Genomic DNA, 17601 nt, shown 5'->3' on the forward strand with positions numbered 1-17601 from the left:
GGACACCCTGCCCCACTTGCACAGAGCTACCACAGGAACAGCCTGGCCTCTGGGCTGGCCTGGGACAGCAGGGAGCCCAGAGCCCTGGGCTTTGCAGCCATGGCTCAGCTGCACATGCAGCCTCCTGCTCCTGTCCCTGCCTCACAGCTGAGCAGCCCTACAGCTGCACGGGGCACTGGCAGCAGCACAGCTCATTGCAGGGGGCACATGCAGGGCAGAACTGTTCCCTGGGGATGAGCACAGGCTCCCTAGGCTGGCACAAGACCCTTCCTCCTGCCAGAGAGCAGCCCAGCTCCCCCCTCACCTGTGTGTGAGGCTGAGCCCTGCTCAGTCTTCATCTTGTCCTCAATCCGGAGTTGTTTCAGGCCCCCCATGCCTTGACTAGGAAGGGCAGTGGAGGGAGCGGAGGCGGATGCAAACCCTTCCTCAGTATTTTGTCATTGTTGGCACAGCTAAAAAGTCACATCCGGAGGTGTTGGAGTCAGCTCTTCGTCATCTTCCTGGAGAGCATCAGGGCCTCACCAGCCCAAGATGCTGGAGAGGTTATCCCGCACATGTGGAGGCTGGCTGGCAGCACACTTCCTCAGCTTGGTGCCCATCACCTTGTAGAGGGCAGAGGCAAGCTTGGTGACCACAGTGCGGACATTGGCGCTTCGCACGGGCAGCGCCTTGTTCCCCAGGAAGGACCAGAGCACGGGCAGGGCGTAGCGCTGGACGACTTCAGGGCTCCTGGGATAAACCCATTCCACAAGCACTGCCGGGAGAGAGACACAAGCTTCTTAACCACCAACCTGAATGCAAACTGGGATCTATTTCTAAGTTTTGCCTCTGGCTAAGATCAGAGAAAGAGCACACAGAACCTCTTGAGCCAGAAATGGGATAAGCAGCTGATCCTCCCAGAAACAGAACCAGCAACCCCCCAGGATTAATTTCTCCAAGCAGGGCCTTGTAGCTCTGGCAGACTTTGTACTTTTACTAAACTATTTCATGATCTGTTTCTGCAGGGATAATGCCTGAATATGACAAATTGCCTTTTATTTCCATGGAGAAGTTGTCTAAACCCACACTGAAAATGTGGACATGCACCGCAGAGAGTCAATTGAAGGATTTGCAATAAAAAGGATGATTCCATTTTTGTGACCTTTGATGTCAGGTGCCAAAAGTCTAATCTGGCTCTTCCCTTTGCTTAGTGGCACACAGCAAAGGGCAGTACTAGACCACACTTCAAAACTCCAGCCCACCAGAGGTGGGTGCTGCTTGACACTTGGAGTAGAAACATCAGTGACTGGCTGGTGTCATTGGCAGAATGCTTTTGTGGCTTCCAACAAACAGCTGTTCCAAACCCCAGGGTGTCTTAGATAATGACCCAGACCCCATTGCCATGGCATCTGAGCATCTACACATTTTAATGGCATTTCCCCTCCCAATGTTAATGGCATTTTTCCTTACAATGCACACTGAAATGGGGAAAGAGAGAGAGAAAACTGTTACCCAGGGGACTGCAATTTAACCAAAACATGAGTGTTTCCTCACATTGTGAGAAATGTGAGAAATCTGAAGCATCCTCTCTGCTCGTTTTCTGAACTGAACAATATGAAACACAGAAGAAAACTGAGTATCAACAGGTTCCGTGCACAGCAGATTTAGCTGAGAGGTCAAAAGCTGAAATGGCCTGGAGACCATTCTCATTTTCTAAACAGGCAAAATGCTGCGTAGGAGCCATTTACTATACTGTGGTGGAAGACACTTCATTTTCTCTATGCTGATAATTCACCAGCAGTCATCAGCATTTCAACAGCTCCTGGAAGTACCCAAAACCAATGCTTCTAAGTGGGAAAAGGGTTATGGTATCCATTTAAAAACGGGGGTTCACTTGAGTTGAAATGCAATTAAAGACATTGGTCAGTATGGACGTTGAGAAGAGAAAGAGCTGTGTGTTCCTACTAAATCTCAGAGAGCGCTTCTGCTCTTTCTAAAGTAGCCCTAATTTATGTTTAATTCCTTCATTTGAAAAAGAGATCAAAATAACTGCAAAACTAAACTCCCTCTTCCTGGAGATCTACTTTATTCAACTGCTCTTTAACACGCCTTTGACATTCCCAATCGCTGAACATGCCCTTTTGAGATTCACAATGAAGATACAAAGTGTATTAAACCTTGCATTTAAAGATGCTGGCAGAATTAGTGGTGGATTTAGCCCCAGTTAAAGCAAGGCCATAAATCAGCTTCTCCACTATATATTGAGATGATGATGTTTCCATTTCTTGTCTGTTGCTGCCATAGCAAGCTCCTCTGAGGAATCAATTAGCAGCTTCATTTGTAGCATTTTGGACAGCGCTGACATAGGAAGACACTGTTTGCACTCCCTGAAATGCTCAGCCCAATGCCACTTTGACAGCACAGGCAGGGAGCCTCAGCACTCTGCTTCTGCCCCTCTGCCCACAAAGGCTACCCTTGCACTAAATCTGTGCCTCTAATATGTGTGTTGAGTTTTGACCTAAGCTGAGAGCCCCAGGCCCTGCAGGGTTCAGCCTCAAAACCTTCCAAGAGCAAAACAAGGATTCTGTGAGGACAAAACAAACTGATCCCCTGAAACAGCATTTGCCACCACATCCCTCAAGGGTCACAGATGCCCTTGAACTTCCAAGAGAGGAGCCAGCTAGGGTATTTTTAGCCCTTCCCTTTCCTGAAGGTGGCTTCTGAGATGTCCCAGTGAGAGCTCAGCCACGAGGCCGAGCACTGCCCCGTCTCAGATGCTGCACACCACGGCAGCAGCCAGGAAAACCTGCCCAATACACCTGCCATGGGTGTGGGGCAGGAGGGACAAGCTCAGCAGGTCCTGATTTGGAGGAGCTACTCTACTGTCTATTCACAGGCATTTCCTGTACATTCTTCCTTGGAAGACCTCTTGGCTTAGAAGGGTTGGCCATACCTGTGATACGCTCTGTGATGTCCAGCAGAGCTTGGCCACTCAGTTGACTCCATCTGTGGCCAAACTCTTTCATCAGTGATACTTTATCTACAAGAGAAACACACGTTTCTGCTCACTCTTCGGAGGTCATAAGAGAAAGGACAGTGAGGTGGGAAAGGGCAGGAGCAAGCCCATTTTATAAAATAAAAGTCAATTTCTGCTGGTTCTTGAATCCATTTCTTCTTTCCTTCCAGCCTCCTAGGGAGGGTTTTTAATTCCAAAAGAAAAGCTCTCCTTGTACAATTGTAGATCCAAAATTGTCTGCTGTACCAGGAGCTATGTTAAACATTTCACATCAGGGACTTCAAGAGTTCAATCACATGTAAGCAGTGAAAAGGGTTTGCATCCCAGAGTAAAAATGTGCCCCCCATACTTGGAACAGAGAAAGGCACTGAGTCAGGCAGTTCATGAGCTCACAGAGCAGCTGAGGTGGAGAAAGTGGAAACTCCCCTGGAAGACCTGCCTTTCTAGCACTTCATTTCTCACGCATATTCCCCAGTGCGGCATTTTCAGAGCTGACATAAATCTGTGTGGCAAAGGAATTTGCAGCAGCCCTTGCCTAGGTAGCTATTTGCTACAGCCATCTTGCACCATGCAAAACAACATGTGGAACAAGGCATCATTGACAGCTGGATTTCTACCTGTTTCTTATAAGGAAATGAAGCTGCTGAAACAAAAGTTCTCCTTTGAAAAAAGAAGCCAAAGAAGGAAGGTGGGAAATGGTCAGCTAATGCCTATAAATGTAGATTCTTCCAGGAGGCTGCTCTGCAGAAGCTCTGAGGGGCCTGTGTCCCTTCATGCCAACAGCAAAGCTATTCACTTGGGAAGTCAAATGGGGCCCAAGCAAACTCCAAAATCCCCTTGGCTCTGAATTCTAGCAAAGCTGTAGACTTCCAGGACTTCCTCTTCAGACAAGCAGCACAGAGCCAAGGGCTCCTGGGACCTTTGGGAAATGCTGATGCACATTCAAGCCTGTTGGGGCACTGGTGTGTAAGGACTGCAGCTCCACAGCTTCTGGTGGATGTCAGCTGCAGCATTCCACAGACAACAAGAGCTATCAAGGCTCTCAGCATTCTCTTGTGTGGCAGAGGCAGAGACACAGCTGAGGAGAGTCCATGTCAGGGGTCAGCCTTACCTAAATGAGAAATGGATTCTTCCAGCGCTTTCACAGCTGCAGAATGAACCCCGGGATCCTTTGAGTTCAAGTTGTTTGTAATTCCTTCCACCAAATGGATGATCACCGGGCTCAAGGCATTTTCCAGGATGCCAATGATTTCTGCCAGCACGTCCAGCGCTTTCTGCTTCACCCTCTTGTGAGTGTCAGATATTCTCAGGACCAAATAATCAAAAATCTGTGGAGAAAATAAACAAAATGACAGCTGGATTACAATGTCCTTGTTTGAAGAGGGGATGTGGACATGTGCACTCAGCAATGTAAAAGATTGAATCTGATCCTTTTGGACAGGTCAACACTTGCTTGCACAATTTCCTGGGGACCACTCACTGCAGTGGTTGCACAACCTCATGCTGGTTGAAAGATTTTCATCTATTTTGATGAGGTATGGGTGGGGACAGAATAATTCCTATGGTGTTTCCCTCCCCCTGTAAATTATTTGATTAAATAAATTAATTCATTTATTAATTGAAAAATATGACCTTTGCTTTAGAAGTATGGAACCAGATATTTACAGTGCTCATTTTTCTGTACACTTGCCTCAAGTACTGAGGGCAATTTTGATATTGCCAAAACTATGGCTGGAGGAGATCTAAGTTTTCTTTAGTCTGTCTCTATCTCTGTGTCTGGAGAAGTGCAGGGCTCTGATCAACTCTTCCAGGAACCACACCATTTGTCTAACTAACACGTAGGCTTCTGAAATTTAATGTGCTGTACAGCTCTTATTAGAGCAGGTTCAGTCCCTTGACAGCCACATTATAAGGCACCATTTACTGGAGAAAGGGAAAAAGCAGCTTCTGGGAGGAGAAGGCACAGGTCTGTTCTTATTCATTTTCCTCCTTTTCCAGAGACAAGAACAGGACCCCCCAAGAAGGTTGAGCACCATCTTTCCCAAGAGGAATAGGGAATGCAAATGAGTAGCCAGACGCGTGCCTGTGCAAGACAAGATGAAGTTTACAGAAGTGTCCTCTAAAACAATCTGGGTTTAAACCAACCCAGCCTGATACTTCTCTTCTCCATCCAAACCCATGTTTTATTTAGAGAATAACTGCCATGCTTTCAGTGCTGCTATTCCCTTCACTTAACCCAGCTGGGAGTAGGAGAGAGCAGAAGCTACAGCAGCAGCAAACTCTGTCATCATCTGATGAACAGCATCAATAGGCACCTGCCCAACAAATACAGCTGGACTGAAAGAACTTGTTCTGAAGCCTGGATCTGAATGAAATTTGTCTGTGTAAGAGGGACCAGCCTGGCCCAAACTGCCAGGATGTAGTGCCAAGACACACAGAATGAACTTCACTGCTCCAGGCTTGGGGAAGGAGCTAAAGGAAAGGAACAATGAAGATACCCTACATACTTGGACAATGTTAGTGGAGATGAGCTGGGGGCGAGTTTTGCACAGCTCAAGAAGGAATGCCAGTCCTTCCAGCCGTGTCTGAAACCCCTTGGCTTCCAGGAGACTGTAAAGCTTCTGGAGCGGCTCCGTTTCTTCCACAGCTGGAGGTAACGTGACCTGGGCTTTTGCACGGTGGAGGAGGCGTCCCTCAGAGGTAGACTTCACCCTGGAAAATAAAACCAAATTAGAACTTGGTGGTGATAATACCTTCAGTTAATGGAGAGCAAAACATCTCGAGGAGCATCCCTAATGATGTGATTTCCAGCTAGAAAATCATGAGGCTCTGAAAAACAACGTGGACCTCATGACAATCATTACAGGAGACAATCTGCGAGTAACATTCTCACCAGTGCTCACTCAGGAAAACCAAGGATGAGATGTATCTGATCTACCTTCAGATGGCTTCCCAGGCACAAAGGTCTCATTGCTTTGTGGGGAAAGAGAATTTAAACTTGCAAGTTTAAATGCCTCCTCATAGGGGACATGTGTGTCTTATAGTAAGGAAACTCATCACTCTGGAGAAGTGTCTCTACAGCAGGCATGACAATCTGTAACAGTAGCTCAGATGCCTCTGAACAGATGAACAGGGGCATATCTGAAGGATCCAGGAAATCAGTAACAGAGATAAAAACAGAAGGCAGACATCCCAGCACTATGCTAACTTTATGTTTGCTTCCCCAGAGACTAGATCCACAGTTTAACAAACCCACAGGGAACAATTCTCCTGCATCAACCTGTCTCTTCCCTGAGCATTCCAAGTACCTAGCTATGCTACTGAGGCATGTGCTCACTCTTCTGCCACCACTGAGCATGACAGAGCTAAAGAACTCTCCTCTGTTATCACAGGAGAACAGGTACAAGTAGCTCTACCCCTGGCAGAAAGGACAGCAAGGACCAAATTGCTGTCTTAAATTTGGACTGCAGCACAGGGGGAGATAAACCAAACATGCAGTCCATCAAGCAAACAGTGTGAAGGACAGGAATATCATAACAAAACATCCACATTGAGACACCTGTTGACCAATGTCGCTTAGGAATTGCCTTGATACTTACTACTCAAACTTGGTACTGTTTGAGAGTAAGAAAGGCATGAATCAGCCAGGCCCAACAACTTGCATGGGAGCTGCTTGTTTGGGGAATGGCATCTTGTTTCCTGACTGGGACTTCTCATCAAGACACCAATCTGAAAAAGACTCCTCTCTGATGAAAACAACCAACCCTGATTGAATTTACTTGTCCCAAGTCCAGCAGCAGAGACACAGCCCTCTCCATGCCTTCACAACACTGCCCTTGCCAGTGCACTGCATCGTCTGAGCCACAACCAATGGGTGTCTTTTTGTTACCCAATTTCTGTGGAAACCTCTCCAGAGAAGCTGTGTTCAGTGTAATGCAGAAGTAGCCAATTTTTATCATGGAGCATTTGTAGGGAATGGAAACCATCTCTGGCACGGGTCATCTCCCCCAGAAAGATTTTCCTGAGGAAGGACATGTAAATCTTGTCACATGCTTTGTCCCATCTAACAAAAGTGCTCAGTACCGTTTACTAGAAGGCAATGTGGCCTGGGGCTTCTTCGAGGAATCGCTGCTCTTCTTCACCGGCATCTTGACAGATGGGCCTTCACCCTTCTGGCTTTCCATCTCCTACAAAGACATAAAGAAACCCCATGACTCTTTAGAAAATGCAATAGGAAACTCCCTGTTTAAAACACAAGTTAGAACCTCAGGATCACGGCTACCAAGGCTTAGGGAGACATTTCCTAGCTTACAGAAGGCAACAGACCAGAGATTCAGTGATGCCAACTCTTTGTTCTCAATAGCCCAAGGCAGGTTATGGGTGCTGCCATACTGAGCAGCACTCTAAAATCCCAAATTCATTAGGCTTGAGCAGAAATGGGAATAATGCACACTGGTAGGCAATGAGTGTTCTTTAAGGAAGCAGCAGAAAAATTTGGACTCTCTGGGAGCTGGCCCATTGTGTTGGAAGTTGATTCAACACTCGCTCTCCCTGTTCCTCCACAACGTCACGCTCCCTTCTATGATGTAGATAAGAAGAATAAAAAAACCCCTCAAACAAACAAATGGTTTTCCACTGGATGCTGCTGAATTCACCAAGCTTCCTCCAGCTCCATAGGGTTAAGAGCTATAATGCAGTAGGACAGTATTCCCAGCAGGCAGATGGTAATTGTAGTAATCAGGATTGACATGTACATCTTTTGCATATTTGGAAGTTTTCCTGGCACTACAACATCCAGTGTCTTTTGCATAGACTATGTTATCTTCAGAAGCACTATTCGCATTTAATTCCTTTACTGGGGGCATAGCAGGGAGAGCATGGTGAGGGGTTACACTTAAATGAAAACCCTTTTTCTCCTCTTCCCCTTTCCCCTTTGTGATATTCAAAATATTCAAAACCCCACTTTTTCACCAAGAATACCAGTCCCTTTGTAGTCTGCAGATGAACAAGCTGAAGATTAACTGCTCATTCCCAGGAGCAAAGTGATTCAGAAGGATGAGATAAAGACTGATTAGGTATATTTGATCTCATATAAGCATTGGCAATCCTTGCACAAAGGAGACATTTCTCCTGCCAAGCACTTACTTTCTTCTTAATTCTTGTCAGAATATCTTCCAGGTCACGGGTAGAAACAGATTTCTCCAAAAGCCTTTTAAATTTTTGATGACTTAGCATCATCTTCACCATCTCCTGTCCATAGTGCCTAAGGAACAAAGGAAGGGAAAGAAAGGAAAGTGAACAAACATAGGAAGAGTGTTAACAGAAGAGGCTGATACCTTAAACCCATCAGGTGCAATCCTTGCATAAGAAGGCATTACCTACTCAGCAAAGAGAGACATTTACCTCCACTTGTCGCTGCACAGTGCTGTCAGCTGAACACAAGAGGCAAGAGGAGAACGTGGGGCAACAGAAAATACCATTTGATTCTGAAACTGTGTGTGTGCTTCTGTGGGATCAATGGATCCCAGGGAACAATCAAAACACATCTGCTTGGTTGTCAGAGCCCATTAGCAGTGTCTTGCTGCCACTGCACAATAATTTGCCGTCCTTTAACAGGCAGGCTGGCCAGGACAAAACACCTCTTGCTTCCTATTGATTATTCTATACCATATGTATGGACAGGGGCAGCTAGTTGCTCCTGTGTTCTTGGCAGCTATTAATGGGAATTTACTCATGAGGGGATTTTGGTGGTTTGGGTTGATTTTGCCACTCAGAACCTGCAGTGCTCTTCAAGAACAAATTTGGAGGCCATTCAGCCACAGATAACAGCATTATAGATTTCTTCAGAATAGGTTTAGAAAGACTGAATACATTGGCTAAAGACCCCTGAAGTATTTCTAGGAAAATCTTAAGTTAATGAGAAATATATATTTGGGATCCTTCAGTGATGAAAAGTAGGCAACACTTTGTCTTTGTATGGTGCACCTAAGGCCAAACAAAATTGTTAGTCTGGCTAATCTGAGCTCTTTTGATCTCAGTCAAGAATCCTTCAAGTCACAGGAAGCTGTCAATGCTCCTTCTTGCTGGACAACCTCAGGTTACCCAGTACAGTCATTTCCCTGGGGAACTGGTCACAATACCAAGGCTGACAGAGCTCAAGAAGGGTTTGGACAATGCTCTTGGGCACATGGAGTGTCTCTTGGGGTGTCCTGCACATGGCCAGGAGCTGGACCTGATGACCCTGATGAGTCCCTTCCAACTCAGCGTATTCCGTGATTCTATGACCCTTATCCACATGGAGAGGTAACATATTATTTCCTGTAGTTTCTACAATTTTGTGGGTTTCCCTTTTAAAGCCAGACACCAAACAGATTTCCTGTTTTAGGAGGTGAAATGAAGATCATTACCTTGTGTCCTTGTGACAGTCCTGAGCAAGCTTCCCTGCCACCTGTGCCAGGTTCTCAGCCCTGGGTGTGTCTGCGAGCTTCGTGACTCCAATTTTCCCCATCAAGGACAGGAGGAGTTCGGCCGCACACTTCCACACCTGGACGTAGCGGCTCCTGGGAAGAAGAGAGCAAACACTGGGACACAGGGAGAAGGAGGCACAGCAGCACAGGCCTTGACCAGAGAATGCTCCCTGTCCTTGCTGGGCAAAGGAGGCCTGGGTTCTCCCTGCAACTTTAGACACCTGTAGGAGGCTCTGTCCTCAGATAAAGACAAAGTTAGCATTGCACAGAAGGAGTGCCTGCAAGGAAGAGGGAGGAATTCAGTCTCCCTGCATTATCTGATACTCAATTTCTTTCCCAAAAATTTCCCTGAGAAAGATTGAAAAATAGATTACATATGAATAATTTAGAAATTAATGACAACTCATGCTGACCCATCAGAGGCACCCACTACACAAAGCAGCAGAAGCAGGACTGAGGCTCTTTCCTCCCATTTATCCTCAATTCTAGAGACCTCTTGAGAAAAACAAATGCAGGGAAAATGCCCCATGATTTGGGGCGTGAGGTTGCAGAATATCCAGCAATGCTGCCTGTTCCTTCTGTGAGGCTTGGCAAGGGATACATCTGAATGTTTTACCCTATTCCAAAGCTGAGGAAGGGGTGGCAGGCAGTTCAGCCAGGTTGTTCTGTTCTAGAGACTGTCTCTTGGGAACTATCAGGCCCAGCACCAACACTTAAGGCAGCATTTGCTTCAGCTGTCCAATGGCATTCGGCCTGTGAAGGTGCCTGTAAAGTGATTCATCATCTCAAAGCTAACATGAAACATCAGTCTGAACAGAAAGTAAAGCTCTACGGCCAGGACAGTCCTACAAGAATCCTTTTGGCAGGAGCTGCACCTGCTGTGCTATCTGTGCCCCACCCAGCACATTTTCTTCCATGTGCTCCATGCCCCAGCAAGTCCCCTCCTTCTTTCTCAAGCTAATGGCATAATGAGGAGGCATGGTTTGTCCCAGGGCCTCTGTGCTTAGCGCTGTGAAATATCAAAGAGCGCTCACAGCTACAACTTCAATTGTCCCTCTTCCCACAAAAGCACAAGGCTCTATCCTTAGCCTTTGCAGGCACTTTCACTTCCCCACCATTCACCAGTTCTGGGAAGCTCTGACAGGCTGGGAGAATTCCAGGAAGCAGCAGGAAGCTGAGTCAGAGGAGGTTTAGGTTGGATATGAGGAAAAGGGTTTTCACCCAGAGGGTGGTTGAGCACTGGAACAGGCTCCCCAGGGCAGTGGTCACAGCACCAAGCCTGACAGAGTTGAAGAAGCATTTTAACAACAATCTCAGGCACTTGGTGTGATCCTTGGGGTGTTCTGTGCAAGGCCAGGAGCTGACCTCGATGCTCTTGATGGGCCCCTTCCAACTCCCCATATTCTACAGCTCTGTGATTCTGTGAACTTATAGGCTGCAGGAGGGCAGAAACAGGTGACAAGAGGAAAGAAGTGAGGTTGATGGGGGAATGAAGTCCCTGACTTCACAGAAGATGCAGGATGCAGGAGCCTTCCCTCCCACCATTCCCATTCTGTCTCTCATCCCTTCCCCCACGCACACACTAGAAGGTGAAGAAGATCACTAGAAGAAGAAGAACCTACTTGGCTCCCCTGTCCATGAGAGCAGCCAGTGCTCGTGCAGGAGTCACGTTCTCCACCATGATCCCCAGGGTCTGATTGGCTGCTTTCTCCAGAAACTCTGGGGAATTCCAAACCATCTGGAGAAGGACCCGAGCAACCTCATCCACTTTGGAGTCCATGTCCTTCTTCAAGGCTGCAAAGAGCTCTCCAAGAGTGACGATTGCAGCACAGGACACCTTGGAGCGGAGGTTGGTCACCTGGGGAAGTGATGAGAGAAACATAAGAATCACCTTGAAAAGAAAACCAGTGGCCTTAGACAACAGTCCCAGGAACTGACAACACGTCCCACTGTGTCCAGGGCAAGATGAAAGCACAATAAGAGCAGGAGAGCATAGGCACACAAAGGCACTTAGTCTGGCACCAGTTTCTGGCCTCAGACCTGCTGACAGCAGGCCTAAAAACAAATCATTTCAATTAACTCTTCTATCATGTCCACCCCTTTGATTTTAGGCCCGTTTATTCGGAAATAAACAAATTAAACAAGCGCTGCTAGCAAACAATAAGGCACAAGTCATAAAGACAAAAGAATCATGTGCTCCTGTTCAAAAAAGCAACACTATTAGTTGAAGGACTTAGCCAAGAAATGGAAAGCACAGGCTCAAGTCTACAGACTAATTGGCAGTGTTGAATTACAGCTCAGGCAGAGATTAGGACTCTGGAAAATAACATAATTAATGTCTCAGTTTGTGCATTTGCACCTTGCGTTACAATGACACCTCACTCAAAGATGAGTGTCAGACAGCCAACCTACCAGGAAATACAGCTACATGCACACACTGATCCTAGCTGACAGACATTAGAAATACAAGGTCTAGAAACAGAAATGAAGGCAATCCCTGAGCACACATGGACATGAACATGCACATATCTGCTCTACACACCATGTATGAGGTACGGGGGACAATTCAGAAGAATGTTCTCACCTCGCTGGTAACTGCCAGGCAAACTTCACGAAGTCTACAAAGCAAGACTTCTGAATGGGACCCAGCCAGCTGTCCGATGCTGGAGAGCGCCTTCTCCTTCAGCTCCCTGAAAGGCAAGTCCCAAAAAGATTGGTTTTTCTCTCCACCCAAGAACTAGGCAGCACCCTCTGAAATGACCAGGCTGGCAGCTCAGTGGGACCTCAGTGGGAGGTGCTTTTCAAGGAGCACTTTAGGAACTCGTGGCCACAGGATTCTGTGGCTGTCAAAAGCACACACAAATCCAAAAGGCAAAGAGAGGGGTTTCAGAGTCTTCATTTGTGGCCATTTTACAAGACAGCCTTTCTGAAACCTCTGGCCCAGGAGGTCCATGTTTCACTGCTTCTTAGAAGCTGTGAGACCAAACCAAGCTGCTGTTTCCTGTCACCTCCCTGTTCCTGCCCCTGAGACACAGTCCCATGGGGCTGTTACTGGGGCTTTTTCCTTCTTTACAAGCCCCAGCAGGCAGTTCAGCAGTAAGAGACTGCACTGGCACTCTGGAGCTGACTTTCCACTCTGCAATCCAGGCCTGTCTCTCACCCACTCCACTTCTTTTCCTCCTTGCCCAAAAAAGCAGCAGGATGTCCCAGAAGATTCCACAACTGGGCAAGAACAGCTAAAACTCTGGCAAAGCCCGCTACCTAAAACAACCCCCACAACAGCAACATGTTATTTAAAAGGTGCAAACAACTCCATCTCCCAGCACCTGCTTTGTGCAGGCCCTCAGCTACAGGCAGGTTTGTGAGGCATCAGGGCTGCAGCACAGGGCTGGTGATCGATCCCACAGGAACCCCTGATGTCACCCAGACTCCCCCACACCTCCAGAGGATCTCTGCACCTCACAGGGCACCAAGGAGAAATGGGGAAGAGAAAGCAGAAGAGAAAGGGCAAAGCAAAGGTGACTGCACAAGGAGATGCATTGTGGCAGATTTTTCATGTTTATCCCAGTGTGAGTGGAGTCCTTATCCCCGTGTGAATGAAGCATCCACCAGTGAGTGGATGCTAACCCAGACATCAAAAAGACAACCAATACCTCCCAACATCCGTCAGGTTACCACCTCTGGGCCTCCTTCGGTCTGTGTCAAATTTTGGGACACGATGTGAGTTATAACCAAGTATCTCAGGCCCATATGAAGCAGTGAGAAGTAAAATTTGAAGGAAAAGGTTAAATTCCAAAAGTGCAAGATTCCTAGAAGATTATATTTCTTTTTCCTTCTCTTCTGCCATGAGACCTTCAGAGGTAATGACAGGCTGAGGGACTTGAAAGCACAAGTGAGGCCATTTCTCAGGAAGAGGAACTCCCTGGAGCTGCTTCTGGCATTCACAGCAGGAGGTCCCAGGGAGACCCTGTCACCTGCCATTGCTGACAGCAGTGGGACCAGAGAGAAGAAATCTTACTCACTCCCACTGGGCCAGTGCTCCAAGGCACCCAAATCTCTACACTCAAAAGTGCTGCCATCCTGCTTCTGCCTTCAGCCAGCAAATCATCTTGTCCCACAGCTTTCTCTCTTCCCTCAAGATTTCCTCTGCAGCTCCATGGAGCAGCAGGCAAAGCGAGCAAACAGCAGGGACCTGCTGCAGCTGGAGCACTGCTGCAGACCAAGGCCAAGAAAAGGCTGCTGTCAAATCTTTATCCTCTCACGGCTCTGCTGTGGTTTCACTGGTGCCCCTTGGCCCTCTGGGCTGTCGGGGCTCAGAGGCACTAGCAAGATCCACTTCTGAGCTACCTTAACGCTAAGAGGGAGACAGAGTGAACGGGGCCTTTCTTACCAGTCATCGCTGCCCAGCAAGGACAGTGCCTTGAGCAAGGCCTGCTGTGGGTCACAAGTGGCTGTGTCCTTCTGCCAGTTCCCACGCAGCGGCTCCTCTCGACGCTTGGCCCCAGAGGCCGTCTGCGAGGTCACTGTGAGGAGAGGGTCAGCCATGAGCGCTGTAGCCCCGGGCAAGGCACCCCACCATGGAGCGGCCTGCAGCCCCATCTCCCAGCCAGGCTTCCGTGTGGGACAAAGTGGCACTGGGACAGACACTTCCCTGCTGCCTGGCTCCTTGGGCTGCTTGCTTTCTCCCAGCCCCCCCAGCTGGGCACAGCTCCAGGCTAAAGCTGACAGCTGCCCATACAGCACCAGCTGCCAAGTGCCACAGCTACCACAGGCAGCGGCAGCTTCCTGAGGCCGCAGAGCTCCCACTGCCTGCCAGACAGCGCCCACCAGCAGGACTTGCTAGCCCAGGAGGGAACCCCTCAGCTGCCTCTCTTGTCTCAGCGCCCTGATTTCCCCCAGCCCCGACGACAGAGGCACTCTGCAACTCCCTGAGGAAAGACCTGCAGCTGCCTCGCCACAGCACCAAGCCCAGCCTGAACAACCCAGCCCTGCTGGGCCCGGCTGGATCCCCACGGAGCAGCTACCAGGGAGCAGCGATACCTGACCCTTCACTCCTGACAGCGCCTCTCTTCCCATTGCCTTCAAATCTTCTAGACAGCAGGCAGCTGACTGCACATACATTGTAGCCTACTGTTGGCCAGGGAGTACTTTATGGATTTTGTTCTTTCCAAGCATCATGAGTCTTTGCCCTTTCAGAGGGACACACTGGCTGTATTTCAAAGATGCTGAAGTGAAATTTCTTTGTCATCAAATGGATGTGTTTGTGAACTCAGCAGTGCCTAAACCTACACCTGAGGAAAAATGCCATTTCCAGTCTAGACAGTTGATATAAAAGCCTTCCAAATGCAAACTGAGGATAAAAATATGCAAATAGAGCTGCAAATTGTTGCCAGACACATGCTCTTGATAATCAGGTGTCCAGGCTTTGCCTTAATTCAATTTTTTGGCAAGGAAAAATATACAAGGTATGAGAAAAATCAGATGATAAATGCATTTCTTATGAAACCCAACTGTCATCAAAAGCACTGTGCATCCAAAATTTCAGGTCATGCTGCACTCAATAGCTCATTTCCTAATTGTCCTGGAGTGACTTTATGATACTGGTATCTCCTATCATCTGGTTTATGTTATATATTAAGTTCTGCACCTTTAAGACTGGCTTTGAGAGCAAGAGAGGGGGGAAAAAAAAGCATGCAGCTTCTGTTAAAAAAAATCATCACTCCCACACATCCCACTCCTAGACTGTGGTGTGTGCAGCATGGACAGACAGCGGGACAGAGCTTCTCTCTAGCTTTTAGTTAGTTTTAGCTAGCTAAAGCAGAGGAGTTCCCTGGACCTTTGTTTTCTTTTTTTAGATCTGTGCAAACCTGCTCTGGACTGAACACCCAGCCAAACCCCCAGAGCTCACACCTGTGGCCAACCGGGGCCTGGGCCTCGGCACTTTCCAGCGCCGGAGGGACTGATAAGAACCTGAGTGAGCTGAGCTGCACCACATGAAAAAAACTTTTCTTCCTAAACTTACCATCCCATCGAACAGCAAGAGGTTTTATTATTTAATATTATTCAATTTCTGTTAAATGAACAGCTTTTCCCACTTCTCTCCAAAGAATTTTTTTTTTCCTTTTCCTGAACCAGTTAGTGTGGAGAGGCATTTCCCTAAAAAAATTCTGATTTAGAATTTTCCTCCCTAATTTACCCTAAACTAAAACAAATACACTAATGTGTAGATGAAAACATCAGAGCTGTCTACAATGATGGACTATCAACACTGAACAGAATCTAGATGAACTTCTCTAGACTCTGCAGGGTTTCTGTGCTACCTTGCCTGTTCTCACAAAGTATACCATAACATCAAAAATATTCAGACAGGGGCTAATGTGGATGTCACTGATGTACCCCAGACACTGACATCAGTGATGTCACTGCAGAAGTGTGTGGACATACACATCTAGGTTCACTATGAATGGAGAGCCACGTCAGGCTAGTTCTGGTCAATTCTCAACATGGAAGTAGCACCTCTAGAAAGGAGCATTCCAAGTATCATTCCTAGCTCCTTTCTTCTTATCTCACCCTACCTGGAATGCTAGCACAGGCACTCTACCCACAAGGGAGAGACAAGAGCCACTAGGGACTATCTGCTGGGTATTTACTGCAGGCAGCAAACAGCCTGGGAGCACCAGGCAGCCCCTCCTGGCTGTCACCTGCTACATACGGCCACTGTATTTGGCTGGGGTGACACAGGAGGCACTGCTTGTTCCCTCTTGGCACTGCAGGCTGTGGGATGGCAGCAGTGAGGAGCCACTGGGCACTTCTGGGAGCAGCAGCACGACTGCACCAAGCTGCTGACTGCCACGCAGAGACAGCCCTTGCTGGGATAGCAGGAAAGCTGTCTGCAGAGCTGGACAGCAGCACAGGCAGAGGGATGAGATGGTGAGTGGACAACTGATCATGGTGGTACTCGTAGGTGCCCAGTGAGCACACCCTGGCACACTGCCCCACAGCTCATCCCTGCAGTTACAGCTGCCTCTTGCACCAGTGCTGTGGTTTGGATTATCAGGAGGGGCAAAAGCCAGAGCTTAGGCCTTTACCACTACTTTATTCAGCTCAACTTCCCAATGGATCTCTAAGAACCAACTGCTCCACTACTGCAGAGCTGGACTAACTCAGAAGTACACTTGCTGTTCATTCTCAGGACAGGCTATGGACCCAAGATCCCAGCTGTGCTGGGTGAGGCAGGTGGCAGTTTGTGCCCCATGGGCAAGGAAAAACCCATGTGGGAAAAAGCTGCCTCAGAGCAGGCTTACCTGAGGAGTTGCGTGGGAAGCTGCCAATCCCATGGATGATGGGCATATTGGGTAGTGAGGGCATGTTGTTCTGCTTCCTCAAGACCTTCTCCTTCAAGGCACTACCAGGGTATTTTCTCTGCACACTGGAAGCTGTGCCATTGACAGGCGGTAGGCTAAAGCCTGTAGGGAGACCAAAGAGGAGCTTGTAAGTGGAGGCTGCTGCACAGGGTGACGATGGAAAGGGCCAGAAAACTTGCTGGACTTGGGTAACAGCTCTTTGTTATCCCAAAGAACTTCAAGTATAACAGTGGCATGCTAACATGGGACTGTGATCACAGTATCACAGAATCCTAGAAGAGTTTGGCTTGGAAGGCACCTCTAAGCACCATCTAGTCCAACCCCTGTGAGCAGGGACATCTTCATCTAGATGAGATTGCTCAGAGCCCCATGTAAATTGGCTTTGAACACCTTCAAGAATGGATCAACAACAGCAGCTTCTGTGAGCCAACCCTTCCAGTGCTTCATCCCCTTCATTATAAAAACATTCCCCCTAGAATCTAACCTGAATCTACCCTCTTCTAGTTTAAAACCAAATTGCAGTGATGCTTCCCCTAAGAAAGAAGGAAAACCCAGTATTGCTTTGCTTTTGTTTTCCTGTTTCCAAGTCTGGCTGGGGAAGTTACCAAATGAAAGTGCAGATAGCCTTGAGTGATGCCCTCGGGCTGAGTGCTGCCTCCTAAGGTCCCTGCTGCCACCCTGGGGGCAGCACACACAGCACTGCAGTCAGAGCCCCTCAGCCAGGATTCAGTCAGGAACGCTCCTTGCTCCTGGGGCTACAACAGAAGCACTGGCT

At 47.9% G+C, this 17601-nt stretch overlaps 3 protein-coding genes across 4 annotated transcripts in view; 1 reads left to right on the top strand and 2 right to left on the bottom strand.

Annotated features, from left to right (window-relative positions):
• Window positions 1–17601, bottom strand: part of LOC111943553 (uncharacterized) — a 101578-nt gene that overhangs the window by 23176 nt on the left and 60801 nt on the right. The window lies entirely within an intron of this gene.
• LOC111942001 (uncharacterized) overlaps window positions 1–17601 on the top strand; it is a 235442-nt gene that overhangs the window by 19958 nt on the left and 197883 nt on the right. The window lies entirely within an intron of this gene.
• Window positions 433–16884, bottom strand: LOC147655089 (TOG array regulator of axonemal microtubules protein 2-like). Its single transcript, XM_086878897.1, has 11 exons — window positions 16767–16884; window positions 13853–13985; window positions 12047–12152; window positions 11085–11320; window positions 9403–9555; window positions 8141–8258; window positions 7079–7182; window positions 5503–5707; window positions 4107–4323; window positions 2933–3019; window positions 433–754 (listed from the first exon to the last, which is right to left on the bottom strand). Exons 1-11 carry the CDS (start codon window positions 16828–16830, stop codon window positions 519–521), a joined length of 1659 nt encoding a protein of 552 aa, XP_086735023.1. The 5' UTR covers window positions 16831–16884; the 3' UTR covers window positions 433–518.

This window comes from Cyanistes caeruleus, chromosome 2 (genome assembly GCF_971803275.1).
Source record: "Cyanistes caeruleus chromosome 2, bCyaCae1.hap1.1, whole genome shotgun sequence".
NCBI lineage: Eukaryota > Metazoa > Chordata > Aves > Passeriformes > Paridae > Cyanistes > Cyanistes caeruleus.

Coding starts and splice junctions, on each gene's coding strand:
- LOC147655089 (XM_086878897.1), bottom strand. CDS start 16,830: ATGCCCTCACTACCCAATATGCCCATCATCCATGGGATTGGCAGCTTC. Junction 9,556..11,084: donor CTCATGGACAGGGGAGCCAA/GTAGGTTCTTCT, acceptor TCTTCTTCCCAG/GAGCCGCTACGTCCAGGTGT. Junction 755..2,932: donor CATCACAGAGCGTATCACAG/GTATGGCCAACC, acceptor CTCTCCCGGCAG/TGCTTGTGGAATGGGTTTAT.